The sequence below is a fragment of the Balaenoptera musculus genome, chromosome 1, assembly GCF_009873245.2.
Source record: "Balaenoptera musculus isolate JJ_BM4_2016_0621 chromosome 1, mBalMus1.pri.v3, whole genome shotgun sequence".
NCBI classification, from domain to species: domain Eukaryota; kingdom Metazoa; phylum Chordata; class Mammalia; order Artiodactyla; family Balaenopteridae; genus Balaenoptera; species Balaenoptera musculus.
In genome coordinates, this window is record NC_045785.1 from 47894924 (window position 1) to 47914044 (window position 19121).

Below are 19121 nucleotides of genomic sequence, written 5' to 3' on the forward strand. Positions count from 1 at the left end.
GATGAAGGAAGAGTGAAGGGGATAGAGGAGGAAAGTCTGGAGGTGAGGCTAAAAAGATCAGCTAGAATGGAGCTGAGTTATGAAGGGTCTTGCACACGAGGCAAAAAGTGTGGGCTTTAGCTCCTAGTCTTAGGGAGCTAGGCAGGGGAGAAACCTGATCAGATTTGCATTTCAGAAAGATCTGGATAGATTGGCAGGAAGAGACGCTGGAGGCAGAGGCGAATTGGGACACTTCTGGCCATCCAAGTGTTTCATAATTACGAGATGACGATGGGAGAGGAGATTACTGTCCTTTCGACTACAAGTGGACACAGGGTTGACTGTGACAATCATCTGAAAGTACTTGCAAAAAGGAAAAATAATGAATAGATACAAGGCATGGAATTTCCTGAGTTCTTGGTGGGATCTGGGCAAGCGAAGAGGAAAAGAAGAGTAGGGGCATTCTTTTAAGTCACACAGCCAAGAATGAAATTTTTAAATGGGGAAAAAATGACAGGAAAGTAATGATATTATTCCACAAATGACACAAATATAGTGTTTCACGCAAAAATAGTGACCACCGTCCATCAGCAGAGCCCCTGCTGCAGCAGTGTACGGATTCTCTGAGGGCCGTCCTGGGGAATGGTTCCTATAGGGTCAGTTTGAATCACAATGGATTGTATTCCTACTGACGTACCATCTATATTTGACCCCAAAGAGCACTGCCCAGCTAGACCACCCACCACATTTACCTAACACATTCCAAATAACTTAACAATTTCCCAAACTCAAATCCACTCCATGAAAGTAGGACTATGTCCCTTTGGTGGTAACCTGACCCCATCTCTGGCTCTTGGCCAGCACTTGGTCGACACTGAAAAAGGGCACATCCCTGCTTTTGCCCTTTCATGGTCAGTATCCCTTTTTCTTTCTTTTTTTTTTTTTGGATGTGGACCATTTTTAAAGTCTTTATTGAATTTGTTACAATATTGCTTCTGTTATGTTTTATGTTTTGGTTTTTTGGCTGCGAGGCATGTGGAATCTTAGCTCCCCAACCAGGGATCGAACCCGCACCCCCTGCATTGGAAGGTGAAGTCTTAACCACTGGACTGCCAGGGAAGTCCCTCATGGCCAGTATCTTTAATCATGTTCCTCTGCTGCCTTTCTCATACGCTCCTGATGAACCCCTTCCTGATCTCTGGCCTCATCACCCATTATGGCCTTGTTCCTGCCCTCTGTCCTTGACACACCATGCTGCTGCACTGGCTCTGGTCCCTGTCTTTTGTTATTAGTGACTTACTTCTTTGAATTATGCCGTTTTGTGACACTCTGTAAACACCCAACCTGGTCCAGCCCAACCTCTGGGCCTACACCCCAGTTCAGGCCCACACCACCACCAAGATGCTTGATTTACCCAAGCCCTAGGTGGAACTGGAACAATTTGATATGTTGAGATAGGCACATCTCAAACAGGCATCTCAAATGTTTTGAGCCCTGGTAGTAGCCCCAGTGCTATCTATTGTTTAAGCCTCTGACCACACAGTTTTGAAGGGGATAGTGTCCATTGGATATGGATACACACATATACAGTGTTTACTATTAATAAACAATATTAATTAATCAATTAATTAACAATATATTTCATTTTAATGGTAGCTTGTGGCTTACAAAACACCTTCATCTACATTATTTCATTTTCCCATCACAAATGAGATAGAATCAGGATGGGAGTGGGGATGGTAATCAGGTGTGGATGATTTATTCTCACTTTACACATGAGACGCCTGAGCTCAGAGACTAACTTCCTGTTCTCAGCAGGGCCCCAGAGCACAGAACTTAAGGAGCCCTCCTTCCAGGTTCTGCAAGAGCAGAGTGGGCACCTGAGTGACTGTCTCTTTGTATTTTGCCCTCTGGGTACCTTGCTGAACTCATACCCATCTCAGCCCTGCTTATGAGACCTGCTTCCTGCCTAATAAGTGGAAAATCCAAGGCTAGAGTTCAGTGTTATTGTCCTATCGATTTCTTTGATAAAACACCCAACACCCACTGCATCTTCTGACTGTCTCTCTGTCTCTCTGGAGAGCTACATGGCTCAGCCTCTAAAAAGTCACCCCATGAACTGATCTTATTACATGGCTGACCTGGACTGCTTGGTCACAGATACCTTGGAAAGATAGATACCTAGAACACAGATACCTTGGAAAGATAGTCTGAATATAGATCCTTTTCTGTTTTTCGTGGTTCCAATTTGCATGGCTCTTTTTCCTCCATTTTTTTATCTTCGTCTTCATGTTTCAGGCTGAAATGTGAAGAGAAAAAGTGAAGAAAAAGTGAAGGTGAGAGTATTTCGATGATAGTGTGCCCCTAACCCTTTTATTTTTTAAAGATGAGGGGACCAGGATCAAGTCAAACATAGGAAATTTCCCTGAGTTTCTGCCTGCTCCAATCAATGCCAGAGTGAATTCCTGCTTAAAATCTCTTAATAACTTCCATTGCCTGATGGATAAAATATCAGTCCCACTGTGATCTGGCCCCCACCTTTCTTTCCAACCCCGTCTCCCTCTGCTCCTTCTATCCACATTTATTCTAGTCTACACTCTCCTAACTCCCCAATCCTTCCATCCCATTTTGAGCAACTCTCCCTTCGTATTTGCTATTTCCCTTGTCAGTCATGCCTTCCACATCTTACACTGCTGAGAAACACGGTACCCTTTCCAATCTGTCTAAATCAGCTTACCTCTGAGAATCTTTGCTTGATTCTCCCAAGCAGCCATACCCTTTAGTCTGTTCCCCTAACACTCTGTCCCTCTATCTTGTGTTAAACTGTAGTGTCTATGGATCTGTTTCCAGTTCCTCCACTTTCCCTTGTCAACTAACTAAAAATCAGAGCTCTGTTATTTATCTGTATCCCCAGCACTAATGCTGTGTAACCTGTGGTAGCAAAGTGATCCCCAGCCAGTATTCCTTCATAAGAGGCATGCCTGCCATGCACCAGTAATATGGACACCGGCCACAGTGGAAGAGCAGAGGAGGGGGTCAAGGTGGAGAGTTTAGTGAAAAAGCTGAAAGCCGGGACAGAGCACTGAAGAGCATCAGTGTGCGTGTGAGAACTTCTGTTTCTGGCATCATAGTGAAGTGGATAGTTCTACAACCACATTTACATGGAAAGCAGAGACAGAAGAGCCCTCAGAGAAAACCAGAAGAGGTGGCCGTGAAGGAAGGAGAAACACCAGGAGAGAGTGCTGTTCTGAAAGACCACGGGAAGAATTTTAAGGAGTTTCACTCATCCATTCATCCAATAACTGATGACTCTTATCCACCATTAAGGCCACTAGTTCTAGAACATATATTAGAACAGGGGCTGTGAAGGCAAGGCTGGGTTCCAGTCCCCACTCTGTCTCTTTCCAAAAGCCTAAGATGAACTTTTCTAAAAATCAAATTCTTCCAGAATGGAGATATATATATGTACATATAACTGTCAAATTACATTTAATATTGTGACTCCTAGGAATGCTAGGGGAGAGGAGTACATTACTTCTGTTTTAAAACTCTTTTGTGGTTTCCACCGACCTATAGGATAAGGTCTAAATCTGTGCCATCAAGACAGTGGCCACTGTCCACATGTGGCTATTGAACACTTGAAATGTGTCTGGTCCACACTGAGCTGTAAGCGGGACTTCCCTGGTAGTGCAGTGGTTAAGAATCTGCCTGCCAATGCCGGGGACACAGGTTTGAGCCCTGGTCCAGGAAGATCCCACATGCTGTGGAGCAACTCAGCCCATGGGCCACAACTACTGAGCCTGAGCTCTAGAGCCCACGAGCCACAACTACTGAGCCTGTGTGCCACAAATACTGAAGTATGCACGCCTAGAGCCCGTGCTCCGCAACAAGAGAAGCCACCGCAATGAGAAGCCCGCGCACCCCGACAAAGAGTAGTCCCCGCTCGCCGCAACTAGAGAAAGCCCACACGCAGCAACGAAGACCCAACGCAGCCAAAAATAAATAAATAAATTTGTTTTTTAAAATACTGAGCTGTAAGTATAAAACACATCTGGATCCTGAAGACTTGGTATGAAAAAAAGGATCTAAAATATTTCATTAGTAACTTTTGTGTTGATTACATGTTGAAATGATAATGTTTGGGATCTATCAGGATAAATAAAATACATTATTAAAATTCATTTCACTTTTTTTTTTTTGCTTTTTAAAAGATGGCTACTAGGAACAAATTAAGTGACATATGTGGTTTGCATTACGTTTCTATTGGACAGGGTTGCTCTGAATTTAATTAGGGAGCGCAGGCCCTCCTGGATCCAGCTCTGCATACGACCCCGGCCTCGTTCCTGCTGTTCCCACACCACACTTTGTGCTCAAGCATCATCCAGCTCTTTGTGGATCCCTGTACTGGCCTCACGGTTCAACACTATGTCTTTGCTCCCACTTGTCCTTTGCCTGGGACATGCCTTCTGCCATTTTCCCCTGGCCAGTTCCTACATGTTTTCATGATTCAGCTCAGTTGTCACTCTTGAAGGAAGCATGCCTGGTGCCTCACCTCTGTGTTTTCACAACTGCCTTAGCAGTGATGATATGATATTGTAATTTCCTACTTATGTGGTCTTCTTCCCTCCAAGGGACCCCCCTCATCCCAACCACTCTGGTCTCCACTCTCATTTTGCACTACACATTAGAGATATATTCTATTCATTTTCGAACCTCAGAGTCTAGCAGTGTCTGAACAGAGAAAAAGCTCAGTAAATGTTGAACTAAATAGGTAATCATCTGACACGTGCCTCCTATGTGCCCAGCACCGTGCTAGGTGCTAGAAGGTAATTGCAGGGGTCATGAATTTAGGGTCAGGCAAGAACCCAAGGAGAGAGATAAAGCAGGGTTTGCCCCCATGATTCAGCTCGTGTGTTTTTAGCCTCAGCCAGGAAATGTTGATACTTGCTCCTCCAGAGCTCATGGACCATGTTTATTTTAATGCATTAAAAAGATGCAGACATAGAGAATGGACTTGAGGTCACAGGGAGGGGGAAGGGCAGGCTGGGACGAAGTGAGAGAGTGGCATGGACATATATACACTATCAAATGTAAAATAGATAGCTAGTGGGAAGCAGCTGCATCACACAGGGAGATCAGCTCGGTGCTTTGTGACCACCTAGAGGGGTGGGATAGGGAGGGTGGGAGGGAGACGCAAGAGGGAGGGGATATGGGGATATATGTATACGTATAGCTGATTCACTTTGTCATAAAGCAGAAACTAACACAACATTTTAGAGTAATTATACTCCAATAAAGATGCTAAAATAAATTTAAAAAAAAAAAAAACTCCAGGGGGAGAGAGAGAGAGAGAGAGGCGGACTCTGAAGAGTCAGGTAAAAGCACTGTTATGTGCCAAGGCCCTGATCTGGACCAAGAATGAGAAAAATGGGCCCTGCCCACAAGGAGCACACAGACAAGGAGGGGAGGGGAGAGTGAGGATGAACTGGCATCTTAGCAAACGAACGATATACGTGACATTAGTGCAAACGTGTGTGTGCCTTACAGCAGTACTGCAGGGAAGGGACTGGTTACTTCTCTCTGAGGAGGGGAATTAGGAAGGCTTCTTACAGGAGGGGACATTTGATGGTTAGTAGAAGTTTGCCAGATCATTAAGTTGGGGTGAATGAATTAAATGAGCAAAGGCAAAGGGGCCTGAAACAGCATGGTGCATTTTGGAAACTGTAAATTCTTTGGGATCCATGTGATTGTTACATGCCTGTTTGACTGTGTCTCTCCCACTGGGGAACCCCTGAGGGTAGTGGTTAGGTCTCTGTCACTGCTCCAGCCCTAGTGGGTAGCAAATGGCCAGCATACTGGGGACTTGGCAAGCCTCTTCTGAGTGAGTGCAGTGCTCTAGAACGAGATGAACCTGAAAGGCCGGCAGGACCCCTGAGCACCTTTTCTGCACCAGGCACCTTGAAAGGTGCTAGGGGTGTTGAACCAGGTCAGGCACTGGAAACAGTTGGCCCATTAAGGAAAACCAGTGCAGTGCAGAGTGCCAGCAGCTGATGAATGCTTTTCCTTTTGACGATAAAACTCACCGAAGTTCTTGATGGAGAAAACTCTTCCAAGGCTGAAAGTAAAGAGGAAAACGGTCATTTTCAGAAACCTACCCAAGTCAAACCCCAGCCAGGCCTCTGTTGTTTGGTTACAGATCATTAGAGACCTGAGCGGCCAGTGAGGTCTCAGTACAGAGCAAAGGTAGACGCTGACAACAGAACATTCCATGAACTGCTGCCAGTGTAACTGAAGATCAATCGAAAAGAAAACAGGCGTTTCTGAAGTTACGGTGCGTGCCAGCGGGAACGTGTAACTTGACTTAGAAAAATAAATTGTTCTCTGCACACCTTTCCAGGAATGCATCTGTAGAATAAAGAACTTTTAAATCTTATGAGCAAACAGGAATGTGCGATATTTGAGCAATGTTCCAGTGGGCAAAATTAGTGCAGGCAAGTGTGCAAGCCATGCCGGGAATTCCCCGTTCCTGATCACGCACTGCCTGATCAAAACTCAGCTCTCACGTGATCTAGACTTGGTGCCATTAAAATTGTGTCCCAGTGACCATAACATAGCTCCTCATTTAGTCAGTGGTCACATATCTGATGCCATTCCCTATCTGGATTCTAGCCAAGAACCTGAAGAGAACAGAAAATATCTAAGCATCCAAAATGCTGCCACAAAGTCCAGGCCCAAGAGCTCATATACCCTCCTTTGAGGAGAGCCTCACAGCTTTCATTCAGGGATGACTGGCTCTCATTTTCCATATAATCCTAGCAGATTGGATGGCACTGGTAGAAAGACAAGTCAGACAGACCTTGCTTTGTATCTTTGCTGTATTATTTATAGGTTATTTAACCTCTCTGAGCCTTGAGTTCTCATCTGTGAAATGGAGGCAGGAATACCAGCTCACAGGGTGACCGTGAGGGTTATGAGCTGCCTTGTATGCACAAGTGCCTGTCCCCAAACAGGGACTTGGTGTGTGCTCGACTACATGAAAGACTCACTGCTGTATGCAAGAGGCTGACAGGAGAAGGAAATAATAATTGATAGAAATAAGAAAACAACTACAGCAAACAGACCGTGGTGGTTCGGTGTGAGGGCAACTGGCTCTGAACACCTACGAGGGCCCAAGAGCATCTCATAAGAAAATCATGAACAGTGCCCACTCAGCCCCTTATGTTCCACGGGACTCCAAGTCATCAAGAAAGGGTGAAATCAGATTCCAGCCACCGAGCTCAAAAACACTGAGATGAACGTAATGCATATCTGAAGGTTGAAAGATTAAAAAAAAAAAATACTTTCATGCTTTTTTATTTTGAATGGGATAAAATTTGGTCATTTGGAAAGTTCTCTTGTACAGAGAAGTTTATTATTTGCTGATGTTGCCAGCTAAGTGAAGCATCTTAATGAACTGTTTCTGCTTTTGTTAATAGGAATAATAATCATTTATAGTTTTCTATCTATAAAGTGTATCACAAATGAACAATCCTTTCCAGTAAGCATTAGAACCATGAAGCAGAAAGATGAAGGACCTCAACTAAATGTACCCAGTGATAAAGGAGTAGTACCTTAACTGTCCCAGTTAAAACATTAGGTAAGTGCCTACTGTGTGCCGTGTGCTGTATTAGGTGCTCACCTACTTTGTCTGGCTTAGTTCTCTCAGCAATTCAGTGAAACAAGTATTGGCCCCTTATTTATTGAGCCTCTACTACTGCAGATTAGGTAACCACAAGGCATATGCTTCCTGCCCTCATGGGGAACACACTATTTTACAGAAGACACAGCTGTAGCTCAGAGAGGAAAAATGCCTGGGATAGATTCCAGCACTTCCTATTAAACTGTTTACCTGAATTTACCTCTTTTCATTCTCACAATGACTTCTGATGGGGATGCTTCTATGACCACTATTTTACACGTGAGGAAAGGGAGGTTCAGGGTCACACAGACAGGAGCCGGGTTCAAAGCCTGTGATTCTGCTTGGGCCCTAAATCAAGTTGCTAGCACTGTGCCCACCAGAAGCCCAGAAAATATGCCTTCAGGAGTCTGGTCATTCTCGTGAAAGCACAGGAGCTCTTCTCTCTGAAGGGACAGTTATTAAAGGCCAGTTGGTGCTGGCCACCCTAGATAAGGGGCCAGGAATGGATTAGGACCACCTTCTCCCATCCTAACACATTTTCTGTCTCTGATCTTATAGGGCCTCAGGCTTCAGAATCTTAGCAGCTAGAGTCTGGAAAAGCCCCCCAAATCAGGGGAAAACCCAAAACAAAGACCATTCCTCCCTCATGAAAGAAACTACTTCAGAATCAACTCTGCACACTTGCTTTAGTTATGAAGCTGATAAGAAGAGAAGAAACAATACCTTTCGGAGTTCTTCAATTCTGACTTCATAAGTTGCTAAAATAAACATGAAAAAATTATTTCAAGGCAGTTTCTTATAGTACCCATTTCTTATACAGTATGCAGGATTAAAGCAATTATAGAAGGTGGCAGAGTTCAGTTTTCTCAACCTTCAGAACAATCGGTCTATGGGAGACCTGTCCACGTGGTTTGGGAAATTCTCAGGTCATTGATCACGGTATCATTTCTGGGGGGATTTCTAGGATGGAATGTACAGTCAATTTGTTTCAAAAACATTTGAAACAATTTTCAGTTTCCTTTTTGTTAAGTAGATTCATACTCTACGATGAAGAGAAAGTGCTGCAATATAGTGGTAGCAATCAGAAGGCAAACTTGAAAGGAAAGGGAAAGGAAAAAGGCCAACAAAAGTCCAAATCCCACTTCAACAAGTCAAACTCCACAGCACGCCTAAAAGTGTTTGGCTCCAGGAGCGTTTTGTTTCCTTAGTACAGCTTGGAAAGAGGAGACTGACCGCCAACTAAGGCTCGAATATCTTTTGATTTTTTCCAAAAGTTTCGTGGATTTTATTTAATGACGATGCCAAATTTAACCATTAACAAATACAAGTAGTAGCAAGAATTTGGGTTCACAGCCTAGTCCTGCCACTTCCTACCTGTGGAACTGCAGACAAATTACTTCATTTCTTCGAACCTCAGATTGCCCATCTGTGAAATGGGGACAACTGGAACCTGCCTTCCAGAGTTCATGGGGAGACTAAAGGAGATGATGTAAGTCACGTATACCTAGCAGAACACCAGACGTTGTATAGAAAGTGACATGTTTTTTGATAAAATTGCTAATTTAATTTTGCTTTGCTTATAAGTTATCTATAAAAGTTTTCCCCCTACTGTTAATGAATATGTATGCATAATAAACAGGACTTCCCCAGTTCCTTTTCTCTTTCTTTCTGCTAGAGTCCTAAAGCTTTAGTTTATAGAACTGACCAAACAATAACATGCATTGCTTAGCCATTATTAGTCTACACATAAAATCCATTAATAAAGTAAATGAAATCACAGTTTTTCTTTAGGGACTATGTGCATGTGATTGTTGACACAGGGACCTAAAATTCTGTGTGGAGGATTGATAACATGTACTTCAGCTTCGGTAACTGTACACTTATTTTCACCAATTTTTGAATCAACACATTTTATTCTGCTATTACGTGCTTTAAAAACATTTAAGAATACCTGCTTATAATGCAGTCTGCCTCATCCTTTTTAAGCATAAATTATTTTCCAGTTTTAAAAATGATAATCTCCTTCTCTCTCCCTCCCCCTACTTATTTACTGTTCTGTGTTTTTGAAAGAATTAACAAATCATGATCTCTTTGCTTCTACCTGCCACCTGGTGGGGAGGGAGATACTATTCTATCCTAGAAATGGGAAAACCAAGGCTCCGAAGGACTTATTCAATACTTGCTAAGGCTAGTAGACAAAGATAATCCACACACAATTAATAATGCATTCATAATTTGATACTGTTTTTTAGCAAAGTGGAGGTTCTCCCAATAGTAAGTATTGCCATCAAAACCTGCTCCCAACGTAGGAATATAAAGGTCAAATATCACATCCCAGGGGGTCAGGAAAGGACTAGGAATTAAAATATAACAGGAGGATGTAACCCAAAGCGTTAGAGCCCTCACTTACTTTCCACAGGGAGTTATATAACTCTTTCCACTGAATAGCTTTGTCCCAGCTGGGAGAAAAAGGACAAATATCAGAAGATGGTCCTCAGCAACCCTCCAACGGCAGTATCATATCATGGTCATGTCTTCCAGCCCTCAGCTCTTTTTCCATTTACTAACTCCCTGTGTGACTTTGGAAAAGTCCCTTCACCTGTTTTATACCAGGAGGTGAGACAATTATTACTAATATTATAAAGACAATAATAAAAAATAGCTAACTTTTTTTATGATAATCACGACTAAGACTCTGATTTACTGATGAGGAATAGACACCGGAGAAATGAATCAACTTGCCCAGGTTCGCTCAATAGGAAATGGCTTTCAAACTTTCTTCTAGCCATGGAATCATTCATTTAAACGCAATATTACAGGAGCATAAACAGAACTTCTCTGGAAGTTATCCCCGAGGGTCTCCAGGACCCCTTAGGACAGCCCTTGGTCCTAGGAAGCACAGTCTGAAAGGCACTGGTCTAGATGAGCTCTGAGGACAATTCTGCAGAGCTTCCAGAGAAGCCTAAATCCTGCTTACACATCACCAAGTTCTGTACGAAAAGGTGAAGCTTCAGAAAGGCACCTATGCCGAGCTATGCACCCCTGAGGTGATGGCCTTCTGTTTTCTGGGCATTGTTTAAGGGACAGACTCACCCAAAGTGATGGCAAAAGCCTCTTTCTCCTTCCCTTCCTTTCCCCCTCAGTCTCTTCTTCCCAGAAAGGTAGCATTTAGATTCCTCACCATTGGCAGGCAGAGGAAGGAAGAAACCCATTTTAAGCTAATTTTTTAATAAGATGTGAGACTTACATTGAGGTTTATTTATTTTTTTTACCTATGGATATCCAATTGCTCCAACACCGTCTGTTAAAAGGCTATCTTTCCTCCATTGAATTGCTTTACAATTTTGTAAAAAAACAAAATCAGTTGGGCATATTTGTGTAGGTCTTAATTCTGGGTTCTCAATTTTGTTCTATGGTTCTATGTGTTTCTCTCTGCCAATACCACACAGTTTTGGTTACAGAAGCTATAATTCTTAAAATTAGGTAGTCTGATACCTCCCACTTTTTCTTCTCCAAAACTGTTTTAAGCTATTCTAGTTTCTTTGCCTTTCCATGCACATTTTAGGATAATATTGTCTATATCTATAAAAGAATCTTGCTGGGATTTTACTAGAAATTGCATTAGACCTGTATATCAACTTGGGGAGAATTAATATTTTTACTATATTCAGTCTGCCAATCCATAAATGTAGCATGAATGTTTCTCCATTTATTTAGATTTTCTTTGATTTCATCAGCATTTTGTAGTTTTTAACATTTAACTCTTATACACGTTTTGTTAGATTTTAGTCTAAGCAGTTATCTTTTGAGTGATTGTAAATGGTATTATATTTTTTTCATTTTTAGTGTTCAAGTGTTCATTGGTAGTATATAGAAACACAATTTTTTTATGTTTATTTTGTATACTGTGACCTTGCTGAACTCATTTATCAGTTCTAGAAGGTTTTCTTTTTTTTTTTTTGTAAATTCCTTGAGATACCCTACTTAGACAATCATGTCATCTGCAAATAATGACTGTTTCTTTCTTTTTGATCTGTATTCCTTTATTTCCTTTTCTTGCCTTATTGCACCCACTAGAACTTCCAGCACTACATTGAATAGGAGTGGTGAGAGTGGACATCCTTGCCTGGTTCCCAATCTTAGGGGGAAAGTATTCAGAGTTGCATCATTAAGTATCATGCAGACTTTTTGTAAATGTTCTTATCTAGTTTAGGAAGTTCCCCTCTACTCTTATTTTTCTGAGAGTTTTTATCATGAATTGGTGTTGAATTTGTCAAACATTTTTCCTGCATTGATTGATATGGTTGTGTGATTTTTTTCTTCTTTAGCTTGTCAATATGGCGGATTTAATTGATTGATTTTTGAGTATTGAACCAACTTTACAATGAATATATAAATATATAAACCACACTTAGTCGTGGTATATAATTATTTTTCTATCTTGATGAAATCTATTTGCTAATATTTTGTTAAGGATTTTTATGACTATACTCATGAAGGATATTGATCTGCAGTTTTCTTCTTTTGTAATGTCATCTGGGTTTGGTATCAGGTTAATGCTAGCTTCCAGTTCTATTTTTTGGAAGAGATTGTGTAGAATTGGTATTAATTTTTCTTTAAACATTTGGTAGAATTCTCTACCGAAATTACCTAGACTTAGAGATCACTTTTTTATAAGTTTTTAAATTATGCATTCAATTTTCTTAATAATTACAGGGCAATTCAAATGACTTATATTGGGTGAGTTGTGTTTTTTGGGGAATTGTTCAATATTTATCTAAGTTGTCAAAATTTACATGTATACAGTTGTGCATAATATTCACTTAGCCTTTTGACATCTGCAGGGTTTGTAATGATATCTCTGTTTTGCTCTTAATACTGTTAATTTGTGTCTTTGTTTCTTTGTCAGTCTTACTAGAGGTTTGTTAATTGTATTGCTCTTTTCAAAGAACACGCTTTTGATTTCATTGATTTTCTCTATTGTTTTTCTGTTTTCAAGTTTATTTAAGTTTCTTTATTGCTTCTTCCTTTATTCTTGCTTTGGATTTATTTTGCTCTTCTTTTACTATGTTCTTGAAGTAGGATTTTAGATTTGAGGTTTTTCCTATTTTTCATATAAGAATTTAGGGCTACAAATTTCCCTCTCAGCATTGCTTTAGCTGTGTTCCACAATTTTGGGTATGTTGTATTTTCATTTTCATTTAGTTCAAATGTATGCTTTGATTTCCCTTGAGACTTGCTTTTTGATCCACATTTAGAGGTGTTGTTTTGTTTCTGAATGTTTGGAGAATTTACTGTTACCTTTCGGTTCTTGATTTCTAGTTTGATTATATTGTGGTCTGAAAACATAGTCTGCATAATTTCAATTCTTTTAAATCTTTTAAGGTTTGTTTTATGGCCCAGAATATGGTCTATCTTGGAATATGTTTATGGGCTCTTGAAAAGTATGTGTATTCTGCTCTTGTGTGTTCTATTGATGTCAATTAGATCCTACTGGTTGAAAGTGTTGTTGAATTCTACTGTATTCTTACTGATTTTTTGTCTAGGTGTTTTGTCAGTTGTTGAGAGAGGAATATTAAGGTCTCAAACTATAATAGTCTATTTGTCTATTTCTTTTTTCAGTTTTTGCTTCACATAGTTTGCAGCTCTGGAATTTCATGCGTATACATTTAGGATTGCTAAGTCTTGTTATTGCTCCCAATGCAGCCTTTGCTGATACCACAGGGAGAGGGTGGCTGCCTTTACTACTGGGTGTTTGTGAAAGTCCTGACTCTCCACAAAGTCTGCTCTGACACCAACCCAACAGGGAGGGGAAGGGATGCCTTGTTATTTCTGGGTGGAGGGCTGGAGTCCATGCTCCCCATATGGTCTTCACCGGCTGTCACTGTAAGTGGAGTTTTGTTACCCTGGCAGGGATGAAAGTCCCAGCTCTCTACTTGGCCTTCTCTGAAAACACCTCAGCGGAGGGGTTGGGGTGCATCATTGTAGCTTGATGAGGGTGGATGTCCAGGCTCCCCACTCAGCATTGGCTGGTGGTGGTGGGGCCAGTTTTGTTTTGTTTTGTTTTCTGTTACATTTAGCTGGGGGAGAACAGTTGTTGTCTAGAGGCCTTCTGTCTTCCTAGGCTCCCCTTTTCCTGGTCCTTTGGTCAGAAAGAGCAGGCTTCTGTTGGAGCTGTTTTGTCTGTGCCCATTGGTGTTTCTGGGTTGGCAGCTACTTCAGCTCCAAGTCTGGGATATATGAAGCAAGAAGAAAACCCAAGGAACTCATCACTTATCCTTGTTGGGTCCAGAGGTCCCTAGCTGGTCTACCTTCTTCTTTCTACCTTTTCAGAGTGTTCTAGTTTTCTTATGTTTGAATATAAAAAATAATATATATATATATATACACACACACACATACACACATATACATATAGTGTGTATATATAGAGAGTGTAAATATATGTATACACTATACATACATATATATATATATTACTTTTATATAGAATATCCAGGGGTTTTACCTGTACTTAGCAGGGGGACCAGGGAAAAGTACATCTGCTCCATCGTCTCAGAGCAGAGTTCACTTGACGTTAAATGTATTACCTTCTCAAACACACAGAACAATTACACAAAGGAGACATTATACCAATTTTGTAGATGAAGAAGCTGAGGTTCATATATCATTCAACCAGTAAGTGTAAAGAGGATGAAATACATGGGAACAGTCAAACGAACAGGGACAAGTGGGGGTCAAATAGTCCACTTCCTTCTCTTTTTTTCCTGTAGGGTAATTGTATCTTGGCTCTTTAGAGAGGGACAGAGAAAGGAGTGGGGGATATAACAGAATCTTTTTGATCCCAGGCTGCAGTTCCCCAGCTTCTTCAGCCCTGGCAGCCCTCTTCCTAACTCCCACAGGATGCCATTCTGGCCTGGGAAGCTCTCACCACCCTCACCCTTCTCTCACCCTACCACCTTCCTATTGCCCTCTGCTCGGTTACCTCTCAGTTGCATCAGTGGGTTATTTTCTGAGCCCTTTCTCTTTGCAGTCATAAACACTTGCTTCCTTAGCAGCACGGAGGGACACAAAGAATTCCTCAGTGGAAGACTGAAGAGAGGCCTGGGTTAGTGGTTCCTTCTTTGGGTATCTCAAATGATGTCCCCCACAGGCCCACCTTGGACATCTGTAGCCTGGAGAGAACAAATGCAGGCCTCTGGTCCAGCTTCCTTCCTTCTTTCTTTTCAATCCTCAGCTTCACCCTACACATGAGGGGCCTTGCATATGTCAACCCCACCCTCTCCTGCCCCCCATGAACAGATCTCTCTGCAGCCCAATGTGTCCTGAGGAGGAAGGACCTAGGGAAGAGATCCAAGCAGAATCTTAGAAAGCCACTTGTGGGAGGGCATTCTGGGGGTCTCCTGTAGTCCAGAGAGAAGGGGCAGGCTCTGACTGGAGAATTCCCTTGGCCCTGTGAGCTCTTAGCTTTGTAGAAAAACGCAGTTGGAATGTAGTCCAGACAGGGCCCACAGCCCTTCTATTCAAAGTGTGGTCTGTGGACCAGCAGCATCAGGATCCCTAGGGCACTTGTTAGAAATGCAGAATCTCAGGCCCGACCCAGAGCTACGGAACCAGAATCGATGCTTTAACAAGGTCCCCAGGTGATTCATGCAAACATTATACTTTGAGGAGCCGTGCCCTTAACGGAAGGGCCTGGACACCCCAAGTGTGGAGCGGCACTGCCTTCTGGGTTGATGGGGACAGGAGTTCTGCTTCTTATGGCTAGTACTTTACAAGCCAAATGGGAGAATCTAGAGTTTGCCCAGTCTAGGAGAGAATTTTTTCCAGGAGTTCTTCAACCCCTTATTTCCCAGGGGAGGGGAGGGACATTTCAATGGGTTCTAACTGTTACCCGTGAACTTCCTAATCCTGTGATCCCAGGCAAACGACTTCCTCTCCCAGAGCCCTGGGCTTCTTGTCTATGCAATAAAGAGGTTGTAGCAGAGGATCTCTCTCCAACTCTCCTTTCAGGGAAGTCAACATTCTTGACTGAGAAGCAGCATAAATTGTGGAAAGAGCATGGATCTTAGAGGCAGTCTGAACCGTTGCACATTACAGCCCTACCGTGTATTACTTGTGTGACCTTATGCAACTCAATCTCTCTGATCTTCAGGTCTCTGTCTCGAAAAGTGGGTTAATACAACCTCTATCTCAAAAGGGATGTACACGGAGGTCGTAACACAGAACTGTGGCCCATAGTACAGGCTCCATAAATACTAGTGTTTATTCCAGCACTAATATTTATGCCTTCTGTAGAAAATTGGCTGGTCCTATAGGCAGAGCAAAGACATAGAAACCTGTAGAAATGCTGTGAGTCCCTGCTTCTTCATCATCTTGCCTGAGGGGGTCTCTTTTTTCACTGAAAGTTCTGACCTTTGTTGGAAGACTTAACTCTGAACGAGTGGTCAGATCCTTTTAATGAATCCTCTGCTCCTATTCAGGCTAAACACAGGGACCTCATTCCCACAGTCTCTTATCTCCCTCTCCACACACTGAGTTACCAGGGGACTTCAAGACAGACACCACGAGAAAAGAGATGACGTTTCCATGGGAGGAGAAGGAAGAAAAATGAATCGCCATACCTTGATTTTCCCTCCCACGTATCTACAAAAGGCAAAGCATCTAAGCAGATTGGTGAAGGAGAGAATAGAAGAGGGTAGAGAGAAGCCAGCACTAGGGCTGGGAGATAGCGCTGATGCCCAACTGGGTTTATTTATATTTTTAAGAGACTAGACAAGGAAAAAATAAAGGGAAATGTGATAGTAAAGCAACATGGCTGTGAATTTTTAAACTTAGGGTTAGCTGGGGGGAAAAATACCATTTTGGACACATTTTCATTCCATACAGGGTTACAATATTAATTGGCTTAGCAGACTTACAATCAGCAATCTCTTTTGTGGTGCACAGGTTAATGGAGTTGCTGGAGTGTCTCAGACAGGAAATTGTTGCCTCATAATTATGTGGTTCTTCAAATTCAGCACTGAGAAGTGTGGAGGAAAAAAGTTACTTAAAGCAAAACATTTTTTAAACATATTTTCAAATTTTGGGTATTTTTTTCCTCATTAGAGAAGTAATATAAGTAAGTCTGGTCCATATGGTGACCTAAACAGACATGGAAGGCATTCCACCCCCACTTTAAATACAGAGGAATTCTGGATGAAGTGTAACGATGCAAAGAATTATAACAAGAACCCATAACTAACTTAGAAATCAATAAGGTAAAAATCCCCAGGTGCCAGACATAAAGAGGAAACTTACAATTAAAGATATTAGTGAGAATTGCAGCCAAGGTACTCCATAGGAAATTGGGATCAAAGAAAGATCTCACTGATTGAGTGGCTGGGGATTTGATGGCTGGGGATTTAACTTCAGTCTGAGCCACAGGCCTCATCTGAAAGGGAAGCTGGAACTGAGCTAACAGAATAAGGTCCAGGGTCACAAAATGCCATCCCATCTCTAAAATTAATTCTAAAAAATAACTGTGCACTCTCCCAGGGAGAAAACAGGGAAGTTTGCTATCTGACCAGGGCCACTGGAGCTCAAAGAGTCACCCACGAGAAGGCAGAAACTCTACAACCCAGCACCAAGTAGGGGTTCTAGATGCGTATGATCTGTGTATTTCTGAGACACAAAGCCAAAACTGCTACTTGAAATCCACCCCCAACCTGCCTTGTAAAGGAAGTCTGAAATCATTCTGTAAACATGCTCCCACACCCATGGCACCTATGGTTTCCAAAGGAAACAATTCCCACTCAAAACAAGTGTATAATGAAAAACTGCAAATCACACAAGGAGATGAACCACCATAGGTAGTCAGAAGATGTAACAAATGGTAGAATTAAATATTAGAATGATATGAAAGTGACATTAAAATAAGTATGTTTTAAGTGTTCAAAGAAATAACGTGAGGAATAAAAGCCATTAGGAAAAACAATAGAGTGTGAAAAAAATATAGATTTGGGGACAGGATAGGAGTTATGGAAATCACAAATATAGTTTTTTAAAATTAATTTTTAAATTGAGGTATAATTGATGTACAATATTACATAAGTTTCAGGTGTACAGCACAGTGATTCACAATTTTTAAAGGTTATATTCCATTTATAGTTATGATAAAATATTGGCTATATTCCCTGTGTTGTACTATATATCCTCATAGCTTATTTATTTTATACACAGTAGTTTGTATCTCTTAATCCCCTAACCCTATCTTGCCCCTTTCCTCTTCTCTCTCTCCACTGGTGACCACTATTTTGTTCTCTATATCTGTGAATTTACTTCTTTTTTGTTATATTCACTAGTTTTATTTTTTAGATTCCACATTGAAGTGATTACATACAATATTTGTCTTTCTCTGCCTGACTTATTTCACTTAGCATCATACCCTCCAAGTCCATCCATGTTATTGCAAATGGCAATATTTCATTAAATATAGTTTTTGAAATAAAAATGTAGAAGTTGAAAAGTAGACTAGACACAGCAGAAGAGAGAACTGGTGAATTAGTTAGACCTGAGGAAGTCACCTAGCATGTAGCACAGAGAGATTAAGAGATGGAAAGTATTAAAAGAGAGCTCACAGTAGGGAGGATAGAATGAGAAAGTCCGATCTATATATACGAGGGATTCTAAAAGGAAAAAAGAAAGAGGATGATGAAAAGGAGCCAATATTCAAATGATAATAGCTAGGACTTTAATATTGAAAAGGGAAATAAATCTATCTATTGAAGCAGCTTTAATAATAAATCCACAGGTATACAGTTTTTAATAAATCAGAATAAGTGAAAGAAAAAAATGTAAAAGTTGTGTGAGAGAAAAGACAGATTATCTACAAAGGAATAGCAGTCAGACTGGCAATGGTATTCTCATTAGCAACAACAGATGCTGGGGATTGTGGATATCTTAAGGCAATGAGCTAAGATAGCTGTCAATGTAAAATCCTCTCCAGATGTACTATCATTCAAGGGCAAGAGAGAAACAGAGATGTTTTCAGAGTACAGATACGTGTACTTACTGCTCCCACATCCTTGCTGAAAACATCAAATGAAACTGAATTAGTAATGAAATATCATATAAGAAACAATGGTGATCAAAGAAATTAATAAAGCTATTGGTAAATCTAAATAAATACTGACTGTAAAAAATAACTAATTTGTAGAAGTTTAAGAATAAAATAGACTTAAAATACTAAATAATAATATGGAAGGTTGTGAAAGAGGGCTATGGGAGTTATTCTCAGGTATCATTTAGGAGCAGGATAGAGATTTTGATTATCATTAGACTTGGTTAATTGTGGATGCCTTTAATTGCAATCACTAAAAAGAATAGAAATAGAATATTTAACTTCTCAACTGGTAGAAGGAAAATATTCAATGAGAAAGCTTAAATATTAAACAAGAAGGCAGAAAAGGAAAAAAATGCATGT

The 19121-nt window shown here is 41.0% G+C and overlaps 1 protein-coding gene across 2 annotated transcripts in view; it reads right to left on the bottom strand.

The window, feature by feature from the left end:
• FYB2 (FYN binding protein 2) overlaps nt 1-19121 on the bottom strand; it is a 119545-nt gene that overhangs the window by 43297 nt on the left and 57127 nt on the right. For both annotated transcript variants that reach the window (XM_036842268.1, XM_036842258.1), the window contains exons 5-8: nt 16579-16679; nt 8381-8415; nt 6063-6094; nt 2176-2278 (exon numbers count right to left, since the gene is read on the bottom strand). In XM_036842268.1, coding sequence (XP_036698163.1) covers nt 2176-2278; nt 6063-6094; nt 8381-8415; nt 16579-16679 — 271 coding nt within the window. The remainder of the gene's footprint in view (nt 1-2175; nt 2279-6062; nt 6095-8380; nt 8416-16578; nt 16680-19121) is intronic.